The 21,131-nt window shown below is 39.3% G+C and overlaps 1 protein-coding gene across 8 annotated transcripts in view; it reads right to left on the reverse strand.

Moving 5' to 3' along the window:
• The window catches only part of FHOD3 (formin homology 2 domain containing 3), a 740,814-nt gene extending 721,141 nt beyond the window's left edge, over window positions 1-19,673 (reverse strand). For 4 of the 8 annotated variants that reach the window (XM_074203820.1, XM_074203819.1, XM_074203818.1 and 1 more), the window contains exon 1: window positions 19,308-19,670. In XM_074203820.1, the coding sequence (XP_074059921.1) occupies window positions 19,308-19,472 (165 nt within the window). In that variant the 5' untranslated portion in view covers window positions 19,473-19,670. Of the gene's footprint in view, window positions 1-19,307 lie in introns of all 8 variants that reach the window. The other 4 variants (XM_074203814.1, XM_074203813.1, XM_074203812.1 and 1 more) reach the window with 2 other exon arrangements.
• Window positions 19,674-21,131: the final 1,458 nt, after the last annotated feature.

Genomic DNA, 21,131 nt, shown 5'->3' on the forward strand with positions numbered 1-21,131 from the left:
ATTAATAAAATATTCTTGTTTAAGAGTAAACAAAATACCCCTCCCCCCCATGAATATAGACTTGCTTGGGTGATAAAGTAAAGGGGAGAGAAAAAAATTAAAATTAAAAAAAATAATAGTAATAATTGTAGGTATGGCCAGGTGGCGCAATGGAAGAAGCACCAGTCCTGGAGCCAGGAGCACTCGAGCCCACATCCAGCCAGCCCCGTAGACCCAACAATCACCCAGCAGTGTGACATGTAAGCCACCTGATCCCCACTGCCCTGCAAAAACCAAAAAGAAGGGGAAAAAAAGACCCAAAATAAATAAAATAAAATAGTAATCATAGTAGGGGTGACTGGGTGGCAGACAGAGCATTGGCCCTTGAGCCAGGAGCACCCGGGTCCAAATCCGGCCTCAGACACCCAAAGATCACCCTGCTATGTGGCCCCAGGCAGGCCATCCAGCCCCATTTGCCCTGCACTCTCCCCCAAATAATAATAGTAAAAAATGTGCTTCAGTCTTTGTTCCAACACCAACAACTCTGTCATGGGTGGATCGCATTCTTTATGGTAAGTCCATCACAAAAGTTACTTCCATATTTTTCCAACATTGCCATTGCTGATCGCAGCTCCCTCCTTTCTTATTTCTCCACTACCATGTACTATATTTTCTCTCTCCTTTCACTCTGACTCTGCTGTAGGGTCGCTGAGTGGCGCAGCAGACAGATCCCTGGTCCTGGGGCCAAGAAGCCCTGAGCCCCCATAACACCCCTTAGGCCCAGAATCCACCTGGCCCTATGGTCCTGGACAGGCCTTCCAATCTCAGCCCCTTGCAAGAAGTAAAAAAGAAAATGTGTTATATCTGACTACTCTCCCCCCATGGTCCATCCTCTCCTCCTTTATTCACATCCCCACCCCTTCCCCCTGCTCCCCCCTCCTTCTTACTCCAGATGCCTATACCTCATTGTGTATATATGTGTTTCCTCTCCTAGTCACCTCTGATGAGAGCAAAGGTTCCCTCATTCCCCCTTGCTTCCCCCCTTCCATATCATTGCAATAGCTCATTGTAATAAAAAAATCTTATTATATGAAATATCTTGGCCTATTCCCCCTCTCCTTTTTCTTTCTCCCATTACATTTCCCTTTTTTTTTCTATTGACTCTATTTTTACACCATATTTTATCTTCGAATTCAGCTTTCTCCTGTGCTTCAACTATAAAAGCTCCCTCTACCTGCTCCATTAACTGAGAAGGTTCATATGAGTTTTATCAGTGTCATTTTTCTATGCAGGAATACATGCAGTTCATCCTCATTAAGTCCCTCATATTTCCCCCCTCTCCTCCAATCTCCATGCTTCACCTGAGTCCTGTATCTGAAGATCAAACCTTCTGTTCAGCTCTGGCCATTCCAAAAGGAACCTTTGAAATTCCCCTGGTTCATTGAAAGTCCATCTTTTTCCCTAGAAGAGGACCCTATTTATTTTTAATGTCTTGTATATGCTGTTTCTTCTCAATACAAATTCCTTGAAGATAGGCTTTCTTTTTTTAATCTTTGTATCCCAGCCCCTAGCATAGTGCCAGTATGTTCAATAATGCCCACTATGTTCAATAAATACCTATTGAACAAATCAATGAACTGTGAATTTTTAAAAAGCAATGAAAGAAAGGATAGGTATAATAGGAAAATATAATCTCATAGGTACATTATACAAGGGAAACTGAAGTAAGAGGAACTTACTTATTCCAGAGAAACTGGAGGATGCTCTTGATAATGAAGGTATGAATAACAAGGGATTCCGACAAAGAAAAGAAACAACTGTCCAAAAGACCAATGTGAGTGTACAGAAAATCTTTGAAAAAATCTTTTTAGATTAAAGCAATGGCAGGTAATTGAAGATGAATGCTAAAGCTTGGCACTATACTCTAATGTCAGGAACATTAAAACCCAGACCAAGAGCTAAAATTTCATCAAGAGAAAGAAAAAAAGCCATAGGACTACTCTGGGAAGACAAGGGGACTAACAAACAATGAAAGAACAGAACTACACAACTCAGTTTGCTGCTGTTTTCCCTGCCAATCAGAAAGATTTTTGGACTGAGAATGATCAAAAAAATAGCTAATAGAGGACAAACCTAAGAGAGCCTCTAGGAGGTCAGCTAGGTAGCACAGTGGATAGAGCAGCAGCCCTGGAGTCAGGAGGACCTGAGTTCAAATGCAGCCTCAAACACTTAATATCCTAGCTGTCTGACCTTGGGCAAGTCACTTAACCCCGTTGCCGAGAGAGAGAGAGAGAGAGAGAGAGAGAGAGAGAGAGAGAGAGAGAGAGAGAGAGAGAGAGAGAGAGAGAGAGAGAGAGAGAGAGAGAGCCTCTAGCTTTTCCCACTGAATTAAAATCATCAGGTCTGAGCAAATATTATACTAGTTTCCAGGAAAAAATGTTTTTGAATATGTGATACTTCAATTTTAGTCCATAGTCTTTGAAACATGCTTGAAAAAGAAAGAGGTGGATTGGAAATAGGTATATGTTCCAGTTTTCAAAAGGGAAAAGAGATACAATCTTCAAACAATAGATTGGTGAGCCTAACTTTTATTACTGGTAAAATTCTTAAACATGTTATTAGAAGGAATGATTTATGTAGGCAGAAAAAGAAATGATCATCACCAACAACTCAGTATGAATTTCTCTTTTTGACAGAGACATCTGACTGGGAAAACCTGGCACACTGAAGTGAATGCTGGGCTTTAAATTGGAAAGATCTGTGATTCAAGGAACCTTTCATATTTATTAGCTGTATGACCCTGGACAAGTCATCTGTGCCTCAGGCAACTTTCCCAGACATATTTACTAAACCATAGGAGCTGTGGTTTGTAGAAGGCAGATGGTCTGAATCCACACATTTCTCTATCCCTCTTCCCACTTTCTGCCATGACTCTTGGAGTTATTGCCCACCAAGGATGCCCTCTATCCTTTATTTCATCTATTTTGTCAGCCTAGCACCATTCTGGGGTATAAGCCCAGCAGATCCAGAGGTGCTCCTATTCATTGTGGTAACTTGGTAATTTTTACCATTTAACAGGCATAAAATAGTCAAAGCATTTTTATTGGGTTCCTATCTTTTTTATTATATCACTAATGAAGTTTCTGAGGGCTGTGTCCTAATCTCATTTTCCCCTTAAGCCCTGTGATTTTTACTGTGAGATTTTGCATAACACCATGATTTTTTTGTGTACTCATCTGCTGAGGTGATAATTTTTGCTTTCCTTTGTAATCTTATTATTTTTTATTATCATTTAGAAACATTCTGAGAAGAGGTTTATTCATAAGCTTCATTAGACGTCCCAGGGAGTCTAGGACACACATAGTCAAAGATACAAAACCCTGTATTTAACATGTAATAAATGTTTGTTGTTAAAAAACAATTTTAGTATTTGTACAGATTTTTAGAAGAGCAATCCACAAATTTTGAAAGTATCATTACTCATAAATTAAAAGAATATTATATTACAAAGAAATAATTAATGCTTCTATAAGTTATTTTATTGCCACAAATGAGACTTCATTAATTACAACTAATTTTTATTTTATGATTTTTTTTTCTTCTGAGCTCTGAGGATACTTTCATTTAATCCTATTAATCTATGGGCTGGTTTCTACCTTACTTTGACCATCTCTGCAAAGGAAACATTTGTTGAAAAAATTAAGTGTAAACATGATTTCAGGAAGTGTATTTAACCTTCTTAAAAGAGCCAACAGTTTTTAAAGATTTTAACAGATTCACTGGTTACATGCAAATGATAATTACAGGTGCTATTTATTTATTAAATAACAAGGAAAGTAACAATCCCACTGGGTTTTACCTCTTTGGCAATACACTTACATACAGAGATATAATAATACTCACTGCTAAAAATATTAAAATTATATTTAAAGACAATCTATAATTCAACTTTTTGTAATTCAGATAGTTGTTCCTCAATGTAATCTTAATTATAAATATATTGCTGTATCATTTGTTATCATCATTAATATTACAACAAAAAAATAATGATTAGATATCACAACATAAGTATTTTTTCAAGCTTCATGTTATTTCAATGATATAAATTTACAACTTCTTTCCAGCACAATTTTGTCATCATCTTATGGCTAAAAAAAGCCACAGAAAGGTAAGATTAATATAAAAGAGCAGAAAATCCATAGCATGGAGTGACTTCAAAGACCAAACACTGAGGGTGGGCCTGGCCAGACAGGAGGATCTTAGAGCAATAATGAGTCCTCAGAAGACTACCTCCAAAAGACAAAGCCCAAATGAATATCCTTTGATGCTTCAAATGCAAAACCCAAAGGAGCTAAAGCCCCCAAAAATTAAGCCACCAGCTTCAAAGGAAAAACTGCTGTCCATAATCCAAGAGTGGACCATAGAAGCATGCAACAAAGGAAATAGGGATATGAGTAAAAGTCTTCAAATTGATTTAGTTTTCTTAACCACTCCTATGAGAAAACCCATTTAGTCCCACAATCCTTTGGAAATAAAGATTGAAATCAAGCAAGAGACCCTATCAATTAAAATTACCTGCCACATGCCTCCTCCCTTACGGACTATGGTTTCCCCCCTCCCCTGAGGTAGAATCTTTACTGAATCAATTTCTGAAATCCTCCAATCTTAGCTCTTGCCTAAACTAAAATATCTGTTTCTACACTCATTTTTCTACTCTGCTTTGCAAGGTTTCCCTTTTGTTATTTGCTACCTTTCTGGGTCATTAAGTGAGAGGGTTAGATTAAATGACCTCTATCCTTAGATTATCTCTAAAAATCTGTGATCACTGTGATCCAATTGCTCCACCCATGCTCAATTCAACAAACATTTAGCAAACTTCTACATACAAATACAGATGTTAAGAATACACAGATAAACAACAATACAATCCTTGCCCAAAAAGAATTTTTAATATAAGGGGGAGGGAATGCCCATGAGATAGATGAAGCTTTACACAAATTATGTTGACACAGAAGAAAAGAGTGCCCTTCACTAGATGCCCTAGAAAAATTTGGGAGAAAGAGAGTCACAGAGAAAGAAAGAGGGGAGAGGAAGGAGAGAGATTCCCTGAAGCTGGAGAGCTGGAGTGATATAAAAGCTTCACTGACTCTAGAGTTTCTTCACTCACTGTCCCAGGGTATTCAATACCTTATTTCTTTCTCTCATCATCATATCTAATCCCTCTCTCGATTAGAACAAAAAAAAAAAATCAACTAACAAACTCATCATTTTTCACTGCTGCCCCCTTGGAAATCAAACAGTACCTTTCCTTCCTGTTTCCTTTTCAGGCAGCTATGTGGCACCAAAGATAGGAAGGAAGACCTGAATTCAAATCCAACCTCAGGCATCTGTGCGGCCCTGGGCAAGTCACTTAACATCTATCTACCTGTTTTCATAACTGTAAAATGGGGATCATGATAGCACCTACCACTCAAGATTGTTGAGAGGATGAAATGAAATAATATCAGCAAAGTGCTTAGCAGAGTACCTGGTACAAAATATTTAATAAATCCTTATTTTCTTCCTTCCTGTCACTACCAAACTTCTGAAATCATTGCTTTGTATCCATTGCTTCTACTTCCTCCCTACTAATTTATTTATTTATTTGCTTATGTGTTTGTTTATTTATTTATTTATTACTGATCTGTTTACACACACACACACACACACACACATCTCCTGAAATTTTACTCTCAAAAGAAACCAAAGGTCTCTAACTCTCCAGATCTAAGGTCCTTTTATCTTCAGCCCTCATTTTTCTTGTCCTTTATTCAGTCACTGACACCACTGACCTCAATTTTTTGAAAAATTTCCCCATGTTATTGTTTATAATACTAGAAAATCCCAGCTGTGCATCTACTTCTCTGACTATTCTTCTTACTCCTGTTCCCTCAATGTGGGTATGTCTCTGAGTTCTGTTTTTCTGTCCTCTATACTTCCCTGACTATACACTCCTTCTTGAAGATCCCATTGGACTACCAAACCTATAGTCCAAGTTATTCTCTGTCTCTCTCTCTCTGTCTCTGTCTGTGTGTGACCTATAGTCCAAGTTATTCTCTGTCTCTCTATCTGTGTGTGTGTGTGTGTGTGTGTGTGTGTGTGTATGTGTGTCTGTCTGTTTGTCTGTTTGTGTCTCAGTCTCTGTCCTCTGGATGTAGTCCTGCATTTCCAGGGGCCTGCTGGAAGTTTCACCATCACTTCAAATTCACCAGGAAAAAAGCTAACTTCATTTTCCACCCTAGGATAGGTCATAGCCAGATCTCTTCACATAGTGATGAAGGAAAGGAGTAGACAGAATTTCAGGGGGAAAGTCCCTAGGCTGTGTTATCTATAGGAGTCCTAAGGAGAAGTCCCTGACTATACAACAGACAGGATTACAACCCACTAGAGGTTGGGGGGGGGGGGATACTGTTGGATAGTTACTTCCCTTCCACAAAGGCAGCTAGAGCATAAGGGTGTCTTTGTTTCAAGCAGAACTGGTAACATGCTATCTGAGCCCTTGTCCAGCAAAGGTAATACAGTTTTCCCACATCAAGTGGTCCACCAGCCACTAGTTACAATTGCAAGCACTATCTCCATAGGGTAAAGAAAAACAAGGGAAGGTGTTGATCATAACTGGACCAGAACTGAACCACAACCAGAACTACCCACATGTATTACTGTTCTTATGTATTAAGTGCATCCTTATAAGTGATTCTTATTCTTTTAGAGCCTTTAGATGCCAAGTTAATCATTTGTGCCATCCAGATACCTAGGCTTAAGTTTGCTTCACAATCCTCTCATCATATACCCAGAAGAGTTTCTACTCTGATTTCTCTAGTGTCAATTATAGCAATATGCTACTTGTCAAATCTGGAATTTGCCTTTGAGTCTTCCTTACCTCCCTCTTCAAATAAGATGGTAGATTTAGAACAGGAACAGATCCAAGTGGTCATCTAGTTCAACCCTTTAATTTAACAGATGAGAAAATTGAGGTCCAGAGTGGTGAAATTAATTGCCTAATATTATATTGGCATAGAGAGAATGGGAATCCTGAGCCTCTGACCTCAGACACAGTCCTTCACCTCTCAAATCCCTTGAAATAGAATGGAGAAGTTCCTTTTCAAAATATTTCACATTTCCAGCTGAACCTTTCCACTCTTATCACTACACAAATTGTATCACACTTAGACTACTTACAAATTCTAATTAATAGACTTCCTACTTATAGTCACTCCTTCTTACAATCCATCCTACACACAACTGTCAGATTAAACATCCTAAAATAGTACCTTCATCACATCACTACTCAACACCCTTTACTGGCTCCCCCTAGCCTACAGAATAAAGTCCAAATTCCTTATCCTGGTATCCAATGTCATCCAGAAACTAATTCCAACCTACCTAGCAGTATGATATAACAACTAAAAAAGTTCATGTGATCTTGGGCTATACCAAGAGACATAGCTTTCAGGAACACAGGAGAGGTCAGTTCCTGTGTACTGTGCCCTCATCAGACCTCATCTGTGCACCGTTAAGGACACTTGATAAGTTGGACAGTGTCCAGAGAAGGGCAACCATGATGATGAAGATCCTTGAGTCCATGCCATACAAGTATTAGTTAAAGGAACTGAGAATATTTATCCCGAAGAAATAAAGACTCAGGGGAGCCATTATACTATGTTCCAGTATTTGAAGGACTGTCATATGGAAGAAAGATTAAATTGTTCTGTCAAAGCTCCAAAGGGTAGATCTAGGAGCAAAGGATGGAAGTTGCTAAAAGACCATTTAGACTTTATGTCAGGAAAAATATTTTAACAATTAGAGCTATGCAAAAATGGAAGATTATCCTTTCTTTGGAGGTCTTTCAACAGAGACTCTCCAGATTACTTGGGGCTACTTGTTAGTGCCATAATGCATAGAGTGTTGGGTTATGCTCATCTTCTTGAGTTCAAATCTGGTCCCAGAACACTCATTTCCTGTGTAACTCTAGGCAAGTCACTTAACCTTGTTTGTTTTAGTTCTTTATCTGTAAAAATGAGTAGGAGAAGGAAATGGCAAATCACTCCAATATCTCTATCAAAAAAAAAAAAACACCTCAAATGGGATCATGGAGAGTCAGACCTGAATGAAACAAATGAACAACAAAAAGATAGTTACTTTTCAGATATGTCACATTAGAGATTCTTTCAGGTACTGTTTAGACTTGATGGCTACTAAGGTCTCTTCCAACCTTTCAATTTCTCTAATTCTATTTTTTGAGATTTCTTCCAACTCCTACCATAGTGTGCCTCATACATACCTTATGCTTAAGTCACATTATTTCCCCTCCCTGGAGTGCCTTGTCTACATCTTCTATACCTTCTCAAATTCTATCTATATTTTGAGATCCTGTTTCCTCCAGGATGCCTTGCCAGATGACTCTGGTTCATAGTTATCACTTTCTTCTTTCAATGTAGTATTTATGACATTATTTTAAAATTGCTTGTATACTGGCTTGTGATATGTATTGCTGTCTTGCATTGTTAGTTAACTTTTCATATATCATTCCATGTTTCTCCAAATCAACTGTAGAACTTGTTAGGAACAGAAATTTTTCATGTCTTTCAACATACAGAACTATCTTGCACAAGTCAAGTGTTCAATAAACATTGATTCACTTTTATATTGATTCACGATTATATCCTCAGTACAAGAGAAGGTGAGAGCCAGTTTAGACCATGCTTTAGAGTCAATTTGATGGTACAGTGGATAGAGTCTAGTCAGGAAGATTTGAAAATCCGGCATCAGACACTGCCTACCTGGGGGGTCCTGGACTCTTTAACTTTCTGCCTGCCTCAATTTTCTCAACTACAAAATGGATCTCACCTTCCAAGATTGTCATAAATATCAAACAAGATATTTATAAAGAACTTTGTGTAGTTTCCAGCATATAATGGGTCTTTAATAAATGCTTGTTCCTTTCCCTTCTTTTGAGAAAGTTTAGTATACACTGCAACAAAATGAAAAACAAACTAAAAAATAAGATCAAAACTGAACTCTTTAGCATTAATAATTAGAATATACAAAATAAATTGTACTAAAGAGAATTGAGTATGTACTACTAATTCTGTAAACTAAAGACCATTTAATATAGCCATTTCTCTTATAAAATTTGAAGAACTACACAAATATATTATATTTCTATAACCACTTAAAAACAGTTGACTATCATTACAATTCAATATGATGGATTCAACCACAAATCTAACTCAAGGAATATCTTGATTTACATCCATGGCATCTAAGTTTCATTAAAATTTCATTAAATTTCACTGAAATTACTAAAATCAAAATATCATGGAACAGACAAAAAAACTTTGTTTTCTAAGTGGAAAACTGATGCCATTTCACAATTCTGGGCCTCATTTCCACATATTTAGAAAGAAGGGTAAGACCTTAAAGAGTCCCGCCAACTCTAAAATCCAATTAGCAATCTATAATTTTCAGAATGTGTTATTTTTACAAAAATAAGATCATGAAGTTGTGAAATACATCTTGGATTTCTCCAAGAAGATCCCAATATTTCCATGTCTTTTCTAAAAAAAATGCCTTCCAGAGTAATTTGCATAGTCTTAAGATTCTAGAAACTAACTAGAAAGACATGACTTGAATCACTGAAGAATTTCTAGAGTAAAAAGAAGTTTTTGAAATGCATTTCTGTTGATTATCACTAAATTGAGGGTAATAACCAAGAATGAGGGAAGTTTTTCAGTTTCTATGCAACTTAACTACAGAAAGGGATGTCAATAACTGTGTTCACTTAAACTTTATTTCAACTTGCCATTTGAATGGAGGGAAGCATTGACTTGGTAACTCAGAAGTCATGTATGTAATATTTCGGAATGTATTTTGATAATTTTCTGTGTATATTAGTGTGTCTAACAGAATTAACAAGACATAAAATAACACAATTCATTTCACTGTGGAGCCAATATTTTATGCAAAAAGAGATATTGCATGAAAGAGGGATAAGATTTGCTATTCTTGATCTCAGAAGACAGAACTTGATGTAATAGATAAAAGAAGGCAAAGGAGGGAAATGTAAGATTAATGCAATAGAAGACTTTCTATCCAATAATGGAATAGACTGCCTTGATACTGAACCTCTCACTTAAAAATCTTCAAGACTCGAAGACCATTTGCAAAGTAGGATAGGGAGGGTATTCTTGATAAGAAAACAGGTTACATTGCATTGCCTCTGAGGTCTCTTCCAACTCTAAGATTCCTTAACCATTGATTTAAAAGGGGTTGTGGTACTGAATGAATGAATGCTTACCAGTCAAGAGTTTTTTCTGTCACTTCTGCTCAAGTTCCCTCCATGTGGCCCCTGATTGGGAATGAAAAGAAGATTCTTCCCTAAACTTTACCCCCAACCCCCCTTCCTGACCTTTCCCCTATTAACTCCAGTTTCTCTAGCAATCAGTAGCATCTTTCTTCTCTCCTGCCACCCCAAAACACACAGGCATAATGTTTAAGATATCCCAGAGTCAAATCTTCCCTGCTGTGCAATAACACAGGAAGTTAATACACTTACACACAGCTTAAATTTGTTACAGTTATAAAATTGATTTCATCTTTTGATCCAAACATACAAATATTAAAAACATTCCCTAAAGATGTAATTTTTTTAAAAGCTACTTAAGCCAAAAATATCTAAAATTACAATATCTATAAAAATAAAAAACTGGAAACAACATCAATATCTAATGATTGGAGACTGTTTAAACTCACTGGCAGACAATGTTATAATGGAATAATATAGTACCATTACAATGATAAAACAACTATTAAGAAATATGGAAAGGGCAGCTAGGTGGTGCAGTGGATAGAGCACTGGCCCTGGAGTCAGGAGTACTTGAGTTCAAATCTGGCCTCAGACACTTAATAATTACCTAGCTGTGTGGCTTTGGGCAAGTCACTTAGCCCCATTTGCCTTACAAAAAACCTAAAAAAAAAATTAAAAAAAAGAAATATGGAAAAGACACATGAAGAAATACAAAGTGAAGAAAGAAAAATTGGAAGAATAGTCAAAAATTATATAAAATGTATATAAATACAGTTGTTAGCAACATCATATCAATTAGGGAAAATAAGAGGCATAGTTGGCATGTTACTATTATTTGTATATTAATCTATATTTGTATTGTCAATGGTCTCAAATACACATTCAATTATTTCTTACGTAAAACTAAGTTCATCATAAAGAGAATAATTTTGCTCTAATACTTGACTATTTCAGTTTACAAACTGTAAGATAATATTACTATATTATTTGAATATTTACATAGTGCTTTATATATGTCATCTCATTTGATCTTCACAAGAATCCTATGGGGCAGGTTTATTTATTATGCCCAATTTTTAAAATGAAGAAACTAAGGTGAAGAGGTTAAATAGCTTAAGTCACACAGCTAGAGTCTGAGTTAAGATTCAAACTCAGATCTTTATGATTCCTCTAATCTTCTAATTTCCATCTTCTCATTCCAGGCTGTTAGTGTGAAATGCCATCTTTGAAGGGTGAGGTCACAGGGAAGCAGATTCTAGCTGTTCTTATCTGGAGTCATTGAAAAATGAAAAAAGGTTGACTCATTAACTTGTGGACTCCCAGTCATTGAAAATGTTCAAGCAGAGATTGAATCCTTTGGAGATGCTGCAGAAGGGATGCTGGATAAACTAAATCACCAGAATCTTTTTTCCTCTCTCCCTCTCACTTCTCTCTCACATTTCCTTTCACTGATTAATATCAAATATTCTCTCTCCAACAATCCCTGACCTTTTTTCCCTATTAATGAGCTATATTCCTAATTGTTATCCTTTTTTTACTTGGATTTCAATTCTTTATCCCTCATTTTTCTGAATTCAATGCACTGTTCTTCTCAAACATTTATCTTCCACCCTCCATCATAGGGTCAAAGGCAGCCTGCTGAACTTCAGTTAAAATACTTTGGTTGGGGCAGCTAGGTGGCACAGTGGATAAAGCACCGACCCTGGAGTCAGGAGTACCTGGGTTCAAATCCGGTCTCAGACACTTAATAATTACCTAGCTGTGTGGCAAATGGGGTCATTTGCCTTGAAAAAAAAAACACTTTGGTTATTGATCTTATTCCAGGTAAGCCACTTTTCCTCTAAGCCCTCAGTTTTTTCCACTATAAAATGAAGGGACAGAGATAAAATGACAGGAAAATTACTATCTGATGAGTCAGTCTATTGCATTTTTAAACTTCTTCCTTATGTTAAGTTGAAATCTATCTCTCTGACTTACCCTTTCAAAAGGTAAGATTTCAGAGTGGAATAAAATGAGAAAGTCAAAGTGAATCATATGAAAATTATCTCTTCTTTTTAATAATGTTGATAGAAACTTGAAAGCTTCATGAAATAAGATGCAACTAGGTTCAATTTTGCTGTTGTTTCATTAAAAAATATAAGGACAGATGACCATCCATTATTACATCATAAATAAAGTATGATATGATTGTTGTTCAGTTATTTTAGTTGTTTCCAACTTTTTGTTACCCTATTTGGGGTGACAAAGATGGAGTTGCCATTTTCTTCTTCAGTTTATTTTCCAGATGAAGAAACTGAGGCATACATATTTAAATGACTTGTCCAAAGTCACACAACTAGTGTCTGAAGCCTCATTTGAACTCTGGAAGATGAGTGTTCCTGACTCCACATCCAGCACTTATTGTGCCACCTACTTGCCCACATGATATGGCAGTGCTGTCTTAAGTCTTAGTGTAACAATAAAAAATTGAGATCCAGTAAAGTATGTATGTATATTGTTTATATGATTATATTGGTAGGAAGTCTATAATAAAACTTATAGAATAGCTAAGTCTATGAATAAATAGCTAATAAAATAAGGTTATCTTGGTGCTTGAATTCCCAACTTACCAGGTTATTTATTTAATCAGAAGTTGCTGTCTTCATTAATTAAGACTTTCAAATTGTTTGTAAAGTCTAGCAAAGATAGCTTATACTAATATTGGCTCTCTTACTCCCCCAGCTAGTTTTTAACTTACTAAACCATCAAGGTAAGCATAGTAAGATGAGTGTCAGTCATAGTCTACAAATTCAGTGATAATTGACGGACCTTAGCCATGTTACTTAAGGGGGGGGAAGAAAGATAGAGATAGAGAACAAGACTGAGAGACAGAGAGACAGGAAGACAGACTGTGAAATTTTAATGCTATGAACTTAATGAACTTAAACTAAAATGTAACCTTTTTAATACTGGGTCTTTTAGGGGGTTGGGTTGTTTTACAGAGACCAGGGATGAAAAACTTTTCCATAATGAAGCAGAAAGCAAAAAAACTCCAAATTTCTTCCTCAAAATACCTCCAAAACCCCCAAAAGTCTGAAAACCTTCTACATGAATTAAAAGCTACATTCAGTGTTGAGTTGGGGTAAACTTTAAATTAGGACATGCAACCAGTGATGGTAATTTTTAAGCCTGTCACAGCCAATAAAGAAGAGAAGCAAAGAGGAAGAGTGCCCCCCATTACCAATAGTTGCAAGAACTGAAGTCTGTCCTCTTTCAGAAGACAGAAAAATCCACACTATTCAAGAAGTTCTGTCTTTGGATACACAAGCCAACAATGGAGAGGGGTGGAAGGGGGAGCCAGAGGTCTTTCAGTTGGCCTCAGCACGTTAATCAGTTTCAAGCCTGCCACTACCGACAACCAGTGTTTTTTAAGTCTTTATGATTCCTAGGTGTGGTTGTAAGTATAGCATAGTAACTTTTTATGGAGATTGAGATCAAGTAACAGGGTTTCTAAGGAGAGCATATTTGCTACTTCATGTCTAACCAAAGAAAGCTCTCCATGCAACTGTCTGGCTCACAATAATATGCTGTTTGTATACAAAAATGACAAACCAGACCCACCATATGGAAATCATTATCTTCCAGGAGTAGTGAGTTGATTCAGCCACAATCTCATATCCATTCATCCCTGAGATCAATATCACATGTATCTGCAAGATGTCTGACTAGGGTTAATAATAATAAATATCTCACATTTCTCTGGTGTTTTAAGGTTACACACAGCATTTTACATACAATATCTTTTTAAATCCTTACAACAATCCACAGGTAATTGTTATTATGCTCAATTTAGAGATAAGGAAACTAAAGCTCAGTGATAGTTATATAACCAGGGTCATATTCTTGTAAGCCTTAAGGAGGGATTCAAACTCAAGCCTTCCTGTCTCCAAGTCTAGAATTCCATTCTCTACAGAAGGAGTTCTTAACCTGTGGTCCACACTCACCTAAAGGAATCCAGGATAAATTTCTGGGGAACTGTCAACCTGGATGAGAAAAAAACTGTAATTCTATTTTCATTAACCTTTCATTTCCTTTACAATGCTATATATTTCATTTTATGCACTAAAAACATTATTCTAAGGAAGGGTTCACAGCCTTGAACAAACTGCCAAAAAATTCACAACACAAAAAAAAGACATAGTATCTCTGCTCTCCACCATGCTGCTTCTAATAATAGCTGACATTTATGCAGCCCTTTAAGATTCACATAGTGCTATATATACATTATCTCCTTTAATCCTCACAACAACCCTAGTTTTTAACTTACTTTAGGTCAGTATTAGGTCAGTGTTATTATTATAACCATATGACAGATGAGGCAAATGAGTCCAAAGAAGTTAAAAGACTGGACCACAGTCACAGAGTTAGGAAGAAATTGTGATAGGATTGAAATCTAGATCTTTCTGATTCCAAATCCTGTACACCATCCACTATGTCACCCCATCCTTCTAAGGCTTAGGGGTGTGCAAGTATACTCCTATTATTAACTGCTTCCACAAAACCAGGAAGCTAGATGAAATAATATTTATGTAGGGAAACTTGGTTCTAAATGAACAATGTTTAAAACAGAGAATCAGCTAAACAGTATTCCATCAGAATTTTATGACTATACAGGGAGAATAGAATATAACATGTGTTTGATAGGAATATTCCTACAATCTGCAAACATGAAACAAATGAGATTAAAGGTCAATCCATAGGGTTCAAACTCATATTGATGCCTTCATTAGCATGGCACTTATAAGCAGCAAATCAAGGTATAGTAGAGAAACAGCTCAAACTCTTTAAAAGGAGCATTCTCTAGATCTTCAGCCAGGCAAACAAGTTAGTGGTAATGTTACACACACCTGTTATACCAGCTCCTAGAGAGACTAGCCTGACAGATCTTCAGAGCACAGTAGTTGTGAACTGCAGCAGACTAACTGTATTGGGAAACCAACTAAATTCGATGTTAATATGGTGAAATTCTAGGATCAGATGGTTCCTAAATTGCCTAATCAAGAACAATAGCATCTCCACTTCCAGTCTAGATAAGGAGACCCAGTCTTTTTTTTTAAGTCCTAAGACTCTATGACACATGTCACAGTAGACATGTCAAATTTGTTATCAAATGCTATCTCACATTTCTTAAAGACTTAAGACAGAAGGTATGTGAGAGACTTCTCTTTTGAGATTTTAGAAAGATGGAAGCTCCTTTGCTGTATTATTTGCTGTACATTTCTATGTACCCAACACTATACTTAACCCTGTGAGAAACACAGGATATGGTCTTTGCCTGGAGGTACATACAATGTAGTAGGAAGCAAAAGACATAGCCACATGAAACAAGAGCAAACAACAGGAGACTGTATGATTAGGTGTGAAATTGCTTAGGAATGATTCTAAGTACTTAGGGCTTAGGGTTCAGAGGAAGATGAATGACGGATAGAGTATCCAGAGGAACCTTAAGAGAAGAGGTTGCCCTCAACCTGGACCTAGATGCTTGCATTAGATTTGACTAATTGATTGCTTGAGTAGGTGGAGGGAATGGCTTCCCAGACAGGAACAACAAAAGCAAACCCCTAAAGAAGAGAACTAGAGTTCTTAGGTCCTGAGGCCTAACCCAAGTGAAGAGTGTTAGGTAGCATTTGGAAATAAGATTGGATAGGTTAAATTAGGGAAGATCTGGGATATGTTCAAGATCTACCTACAGTACAAAATTACATTTCCCATTTTGACAGCAGATGTTAATTTACTTATTTTTGTTGTAACTTTTTATATATCAATTTTGCCTAACAAAAACCCATCATCAAATGAAACATTCCTTTTATTAATTATAATCTAAACAAGGTAACTTCATAGATTTTGCTTAAAAAACTGTATAATTATTCTTTAAAAAACTTTAAAGTAGAAGTGAATAAACCAGGATTTACATAATGGTAGCTATTTCGAGAGAAGCAGCATGTTGTAATTGAGAATGCTGAAGTATATGTAAGGATGAGAAGACCTGAGTTCAAATCTTGACACTGTACACCATAACCTAACTTTTAATGTATGTTTGATACTTTTGCCCTACACATTATGGTTTTTTATTGTATTCAGTAAGCATTTCCCTTAAGAAACAAGTATAAACAAAACCATGATCATTTTGCTGAACAAATAATGTAATGTAATAAAAGTCCCCTAATGAAGACTGCATCTGTCTGTCTGGCAGTGAAATAGAAAGGAAAACAATTTAATCAGATATTTAAAGCTCATCTAGTCCATCTCTCCCACTTTACTGCTCAGGACACTGGAACCCAGAGAGAGAGATGGTGATTTGCCCAAGGTCACACAATTAGTGGAAATGCTCTTTTATTAATGCAGGTGGAAACCTAACAATTTGCTGGGAGCAATAGCTACTATGCAAACTGTTAATGTGGGACATACCATACAATGGCTTCTGTTTTCTAAAAGTACTGGTATATGGAATTAGTTGTTTAGCTTAAATCGAAATGGGAAAAACAGTCACATGTATTATGTAACTTGGATATTTATAGCTATGTAATATGTTTGGGATACAAATATTACACATATGAAATCTATATAGGTATACAAGCATTTCCATTCATGTAAAAATCACTTATATTAATGATTTTTCGTTTGAGGAGTCAGTTTTAATTACTATTCTGTTGAATTCATTGAAGTAAGTTTAGAGTCCTTGATGCAGCTTTCCCTGTAGGAGAGGTTTGCTATGAAAATTTGGTGTTAAAAGCTGTGGGAGTCAACCTTGGAGTCTGCAAGCAGATCCTAGGGCTAAGGGGTCAGAAGTCCCAGTGGCACATCAACTGATTCTGTTCAATTCAGGACAATTCAGGAAAGCTGACAGAGTCAGAGGAGCTAGTTTGATTTCCAGTTCTTTTTCTTGGAGAAGTTACTTATACACATAGTTAAGACACTGAGAACACTGTGTTTACATAAAGTACCCACATTCCACTATAAATTGAGAAGGCTAATGATTTCCTACAAGGTTTTCCTAGAAAAGTCTCCCAAAATCCTAGGAGCTGTAGGCAAAGATCCACAATGCTTCAATCAGACTACCTATGTCAATCCACTATATGGATCAATTTGCCCTAAACTCTTGTTAAACTATAATTCTTTAGGTCAGAAAGTGGAAACTCTTCCTAAAATTCCTTTTTAATTGCTAGCAGATTATGGAAAAAGTAGATCTCCATTTTTCCAAACCAATTCTAATACACAAAATCCACAGAACACACACACACACACACACACACACACACACACACACACACACACACATATGCACATATCATCATAGAAGCCTAGATTTAGGACTGGATGGACTTTTTAAAAAAACCATCTATCATCTACACCCTCATTTATGTCAACCTACTAAATTAACTTTCTACAAAAGAACCTGTACAGAGACTAGACTAAACTCTTCAAATTCCTCATTCCTTCAGAAGGATTACTTATTAAAAACAGAATCACTGGCATACTAACAGAGTAAGAAAAACAGCACTACCAAAGTCCAGAAGGCTATATATATTGTCTCCCCTTTAAGTCTAAGTCAGGTAAATGTGAAATAGGCACATAAAGAATACCCCCCAAAAAAGTAATGTTTCTTTGGAATTTAGGTTATCTTTCCAAAATATTTATAAAAGTTCAACCCCAAGGAAATGAATCATCTAGAAGTTCTGATATATTTTATCCCTGGTGAAAAGGGTTCCTCAAGTCTTTTTTCCCCCCAAGTTACATTCAGTAATTCCAAGTGGAAGTCAGTTCCACTCGTTATTTTGTTTTTCAATCTATGGCCCTTTGCCGCAAATAACATTTTACACAAAATGTCTATCTTTCTGGAGAGAATTCAAAACAACAACCACACACAGACACACACAAAACTATCTTTTGGACTGCAAAGCTATTCTTCCCAGGGGACACTTGTTTCAGGCTGAGAGGCCAAGAGTCTTTGTGTATGCTCCACCTCACCCCACCCCACCCCCCAACAACTGATAGTCCCTAAAAAGGCCTGGTGCCCACTTGATGGTCTGTTTTTCCTCGGAAGAAAATAGAAATACTCCAGTAAGTGACAGAGGCGTGGATCCAGTCAATCTATTTTGATGTTTGTGCACTCTTTGGGACTATTACTGCAGTATATTTAAATAGAAGTGAATGAGACTGCAGCCCGAGGAAGCAAACTTGATTGCCTGCTTCACACTCACCAACATTTGATCGATTCTTCTAACCGGCCTGGAGCTGCATACATTAGATTATGGCACTGTTTTTAAGTAAAATAAGTGACTCCGGTTTTTTCTTTAATCGCTCGTTGCCCATCTTCTTCCACCCATTTACTCCCGGTCCCCTTTCGCTGCTTCTCTTTCCTTGGGGACGATAGCCAAAACCACTTTCAAAGTGACTAGTGAATTATGTCCACACACTCCTCCATCATTAGCCCCCACATGGGCAGACCGTGCTGCTCCCTCTGGGGACGACCTAACGGATGTGGGGAGTTGTGCTCACGCTAGCCCAAGGCCGAAATCATATCACTTTAAAACCCAGCACTCGATCCCAAGGGGGACCTTCGGAAATTCCTTCTAGAGGCTGGAGAAGCACCTGCTCTGGAGCCCCCCCAGAACCGGAGCCCAGCATCCTCAGGAAAGCTGCTCTTCCCGGCTAGCCACGGGGCATTCCCGGGTCCTCAACCTGCAAGGCAGTCTCTAAGGAAGCCACTAGGGAAGCAGCTTTCTAAATCACCATCCCACACGGGAGGTTTCTAACCTCTCTGCCGCAGCAACCGCCCCCCCTTCTGCCCCCACAGACTACCACAAAGTTTCCAATCTTTAAAACCCACTGGGGTACACCCCCCCTCACCTCTCTCATCCCCCCCCCCACACACACACACACCCGGGTCCTGTCCCACCCCAGCCTCCCTCGGGTGGGTTGCACAGCTTCCCCTTCGGGCTACCTTGTGGGGTGCCCGGAGCAAACGGTGAACCCCAGCCAGCTGGGTAACGAGGGCGATGTCCTCCCGGAAAGTGTAGAGCGGAGGCCGGCTAGGCTCGGGAAAGTTGGTGCTGTTGAAGGGGTCGGTATCATCTAGGAACTGCACCCTGCAAACAAGCGTAGCCATGATGTATCCATGCAAGAAGCGGAGCCGGGCCGGGAGGAGGCAAGCCCCTGGGAGTCGGCAGAGCCCCGAGGGCGCAGGCTCGGTCCCCGCGCGAGCCCCCCGGCAGCTCGGGGCCGCGCCGCCGCCTCGCCGCTTCCCGCCCGGGCTCAGGCTCAGCCCCCGCCGCCGCCGCAGCAGGAGCCGGACTCGCAGCGCAAAAAGAAAGGCTCGGACTGGCGGAGTCCCCTCCTCCCGCCAGCTCCTGCGCCGCTCCGGGCTCCGCGAGTCCGGAGTGGGGGCGGGCGCGGGGGAGGGGCGAGCTGCCCTTCTCTCTCGCGGGGCACCCGAGGCCGCAGGGGCTGGGCGGGCGCGGGGTGCGCGGGGCGCCCCGACCCGGCTGGGAGGAGCAGAAGGACCGCGAGACGAGGCGACGAGACAGGGGGGCGGCGGGCCCGCGATCCACTGCACCAAAATGGGAAGCCCGGGCTCTGACCGGGCAGCCTGCTCAAAGGAAAGCCCCGAGCCTGCCTGCAGCCGGTCCCAGCCAGCCCGGGCTCCGAAGACAGGCTCGCCGACGCCCTCCAGTGGGCCTAGGGAGCCCGCCTGGCCGCCCGCCCGCCCGCCGGGCAGCCCGCCCCGGCCCTCCGCGAGCTGAGGGGCCAGCGCGTGGGGCCCGAGCGCCTACTACGCGCCGAGGCTCGCGTGGGGCACGAGGCAAGCGCCACGGAGCGGGGGGTGCCGCCCCATCACCCTAAGGGGCTGCTGGCCCCATCCTGGGAAAGAGCAGCTGGGCTAGCGGAGAAGGAGCCCGGTTAGAGATCTCCAAACTGCAGCCTGCTCGTTCATAAACTCGGGGTTGCAAACGTCCCCCGGGATGTGGGAGCGAGAAGGTTGAAGGGCCTCTTCCAGGTGCAGAATGGCAGAGGCAGGGTGAACGGAGAATGATGTAAAGGTGAAACTCCCTGCTTTCCCCTAGGAAAGAGATACGAAAGACCCGAGGTCAGAGGGATTTGGAGGGAGAGATGCTCCAAGAGCACTGCCTTTCATCTCAGGGTCAACCTTTATGCCTGCCTGCTTTTGTCTCGATAGACTGCTCCACTGACTGGGTCACTCCCTGAGCTTGGAGAAGCAGGACTCAGGATCCTGTCTTTCTTCCCCTACTTGTAACAAATTCCCTTTTACCTGAAAACCTGATCTTTCGATTTCCTGCCTTCCACACCCCTACTAAAGCAAAGTATTCCATTGATTTATCCATGTTTTCAGGGATCCCTCTTGAGGAGATCCTGCATCCTGTCACTCAGATCCCCACTTTTAACTGTCATATATTCCCTTAAGGGTGATGGTGATTAGTGACACTTTCAGAGGGATTTGCAGTTTTAATACCTTGATTTTTCAGCCTTTGTGACCCAAATAACTAACTCTCTAGTAATCAAGTATTCCATTGATTTATCCATGTTTTCAGGGATCCCTCTTTTTTTTAGTTTGGATTTTTTTAAGATTTTATTTATCTTGAGTTTTACAATTTTTCCCCCATCTTACTTCCCTCCCCCCACCCCCCACAGAAGGCAATTTGTCAGTCTTTACATTGTTTCCATGGTATACATTGATCCAGATTGAATGTGATGAGAGAGAGAAATCATATCCTTAAGGAAAAAACATAAAGTATAAGAGATAGCAAGA

This window comes from Macrotis lagotis, chromosome X (assembly GCF_037893015.1).
Source record: "Macrotis lagotis isolate mMagLag1 chromosome X, bilby.v1.9.chrom.fasta, whole genome shotgun sequence".
Lineage (NCBI taxonomy): Eukaryota > Metazoa > Chordata > Mammalia > Peramelemorphia > Peramelidae > Macrotis > Macrotis lagotis.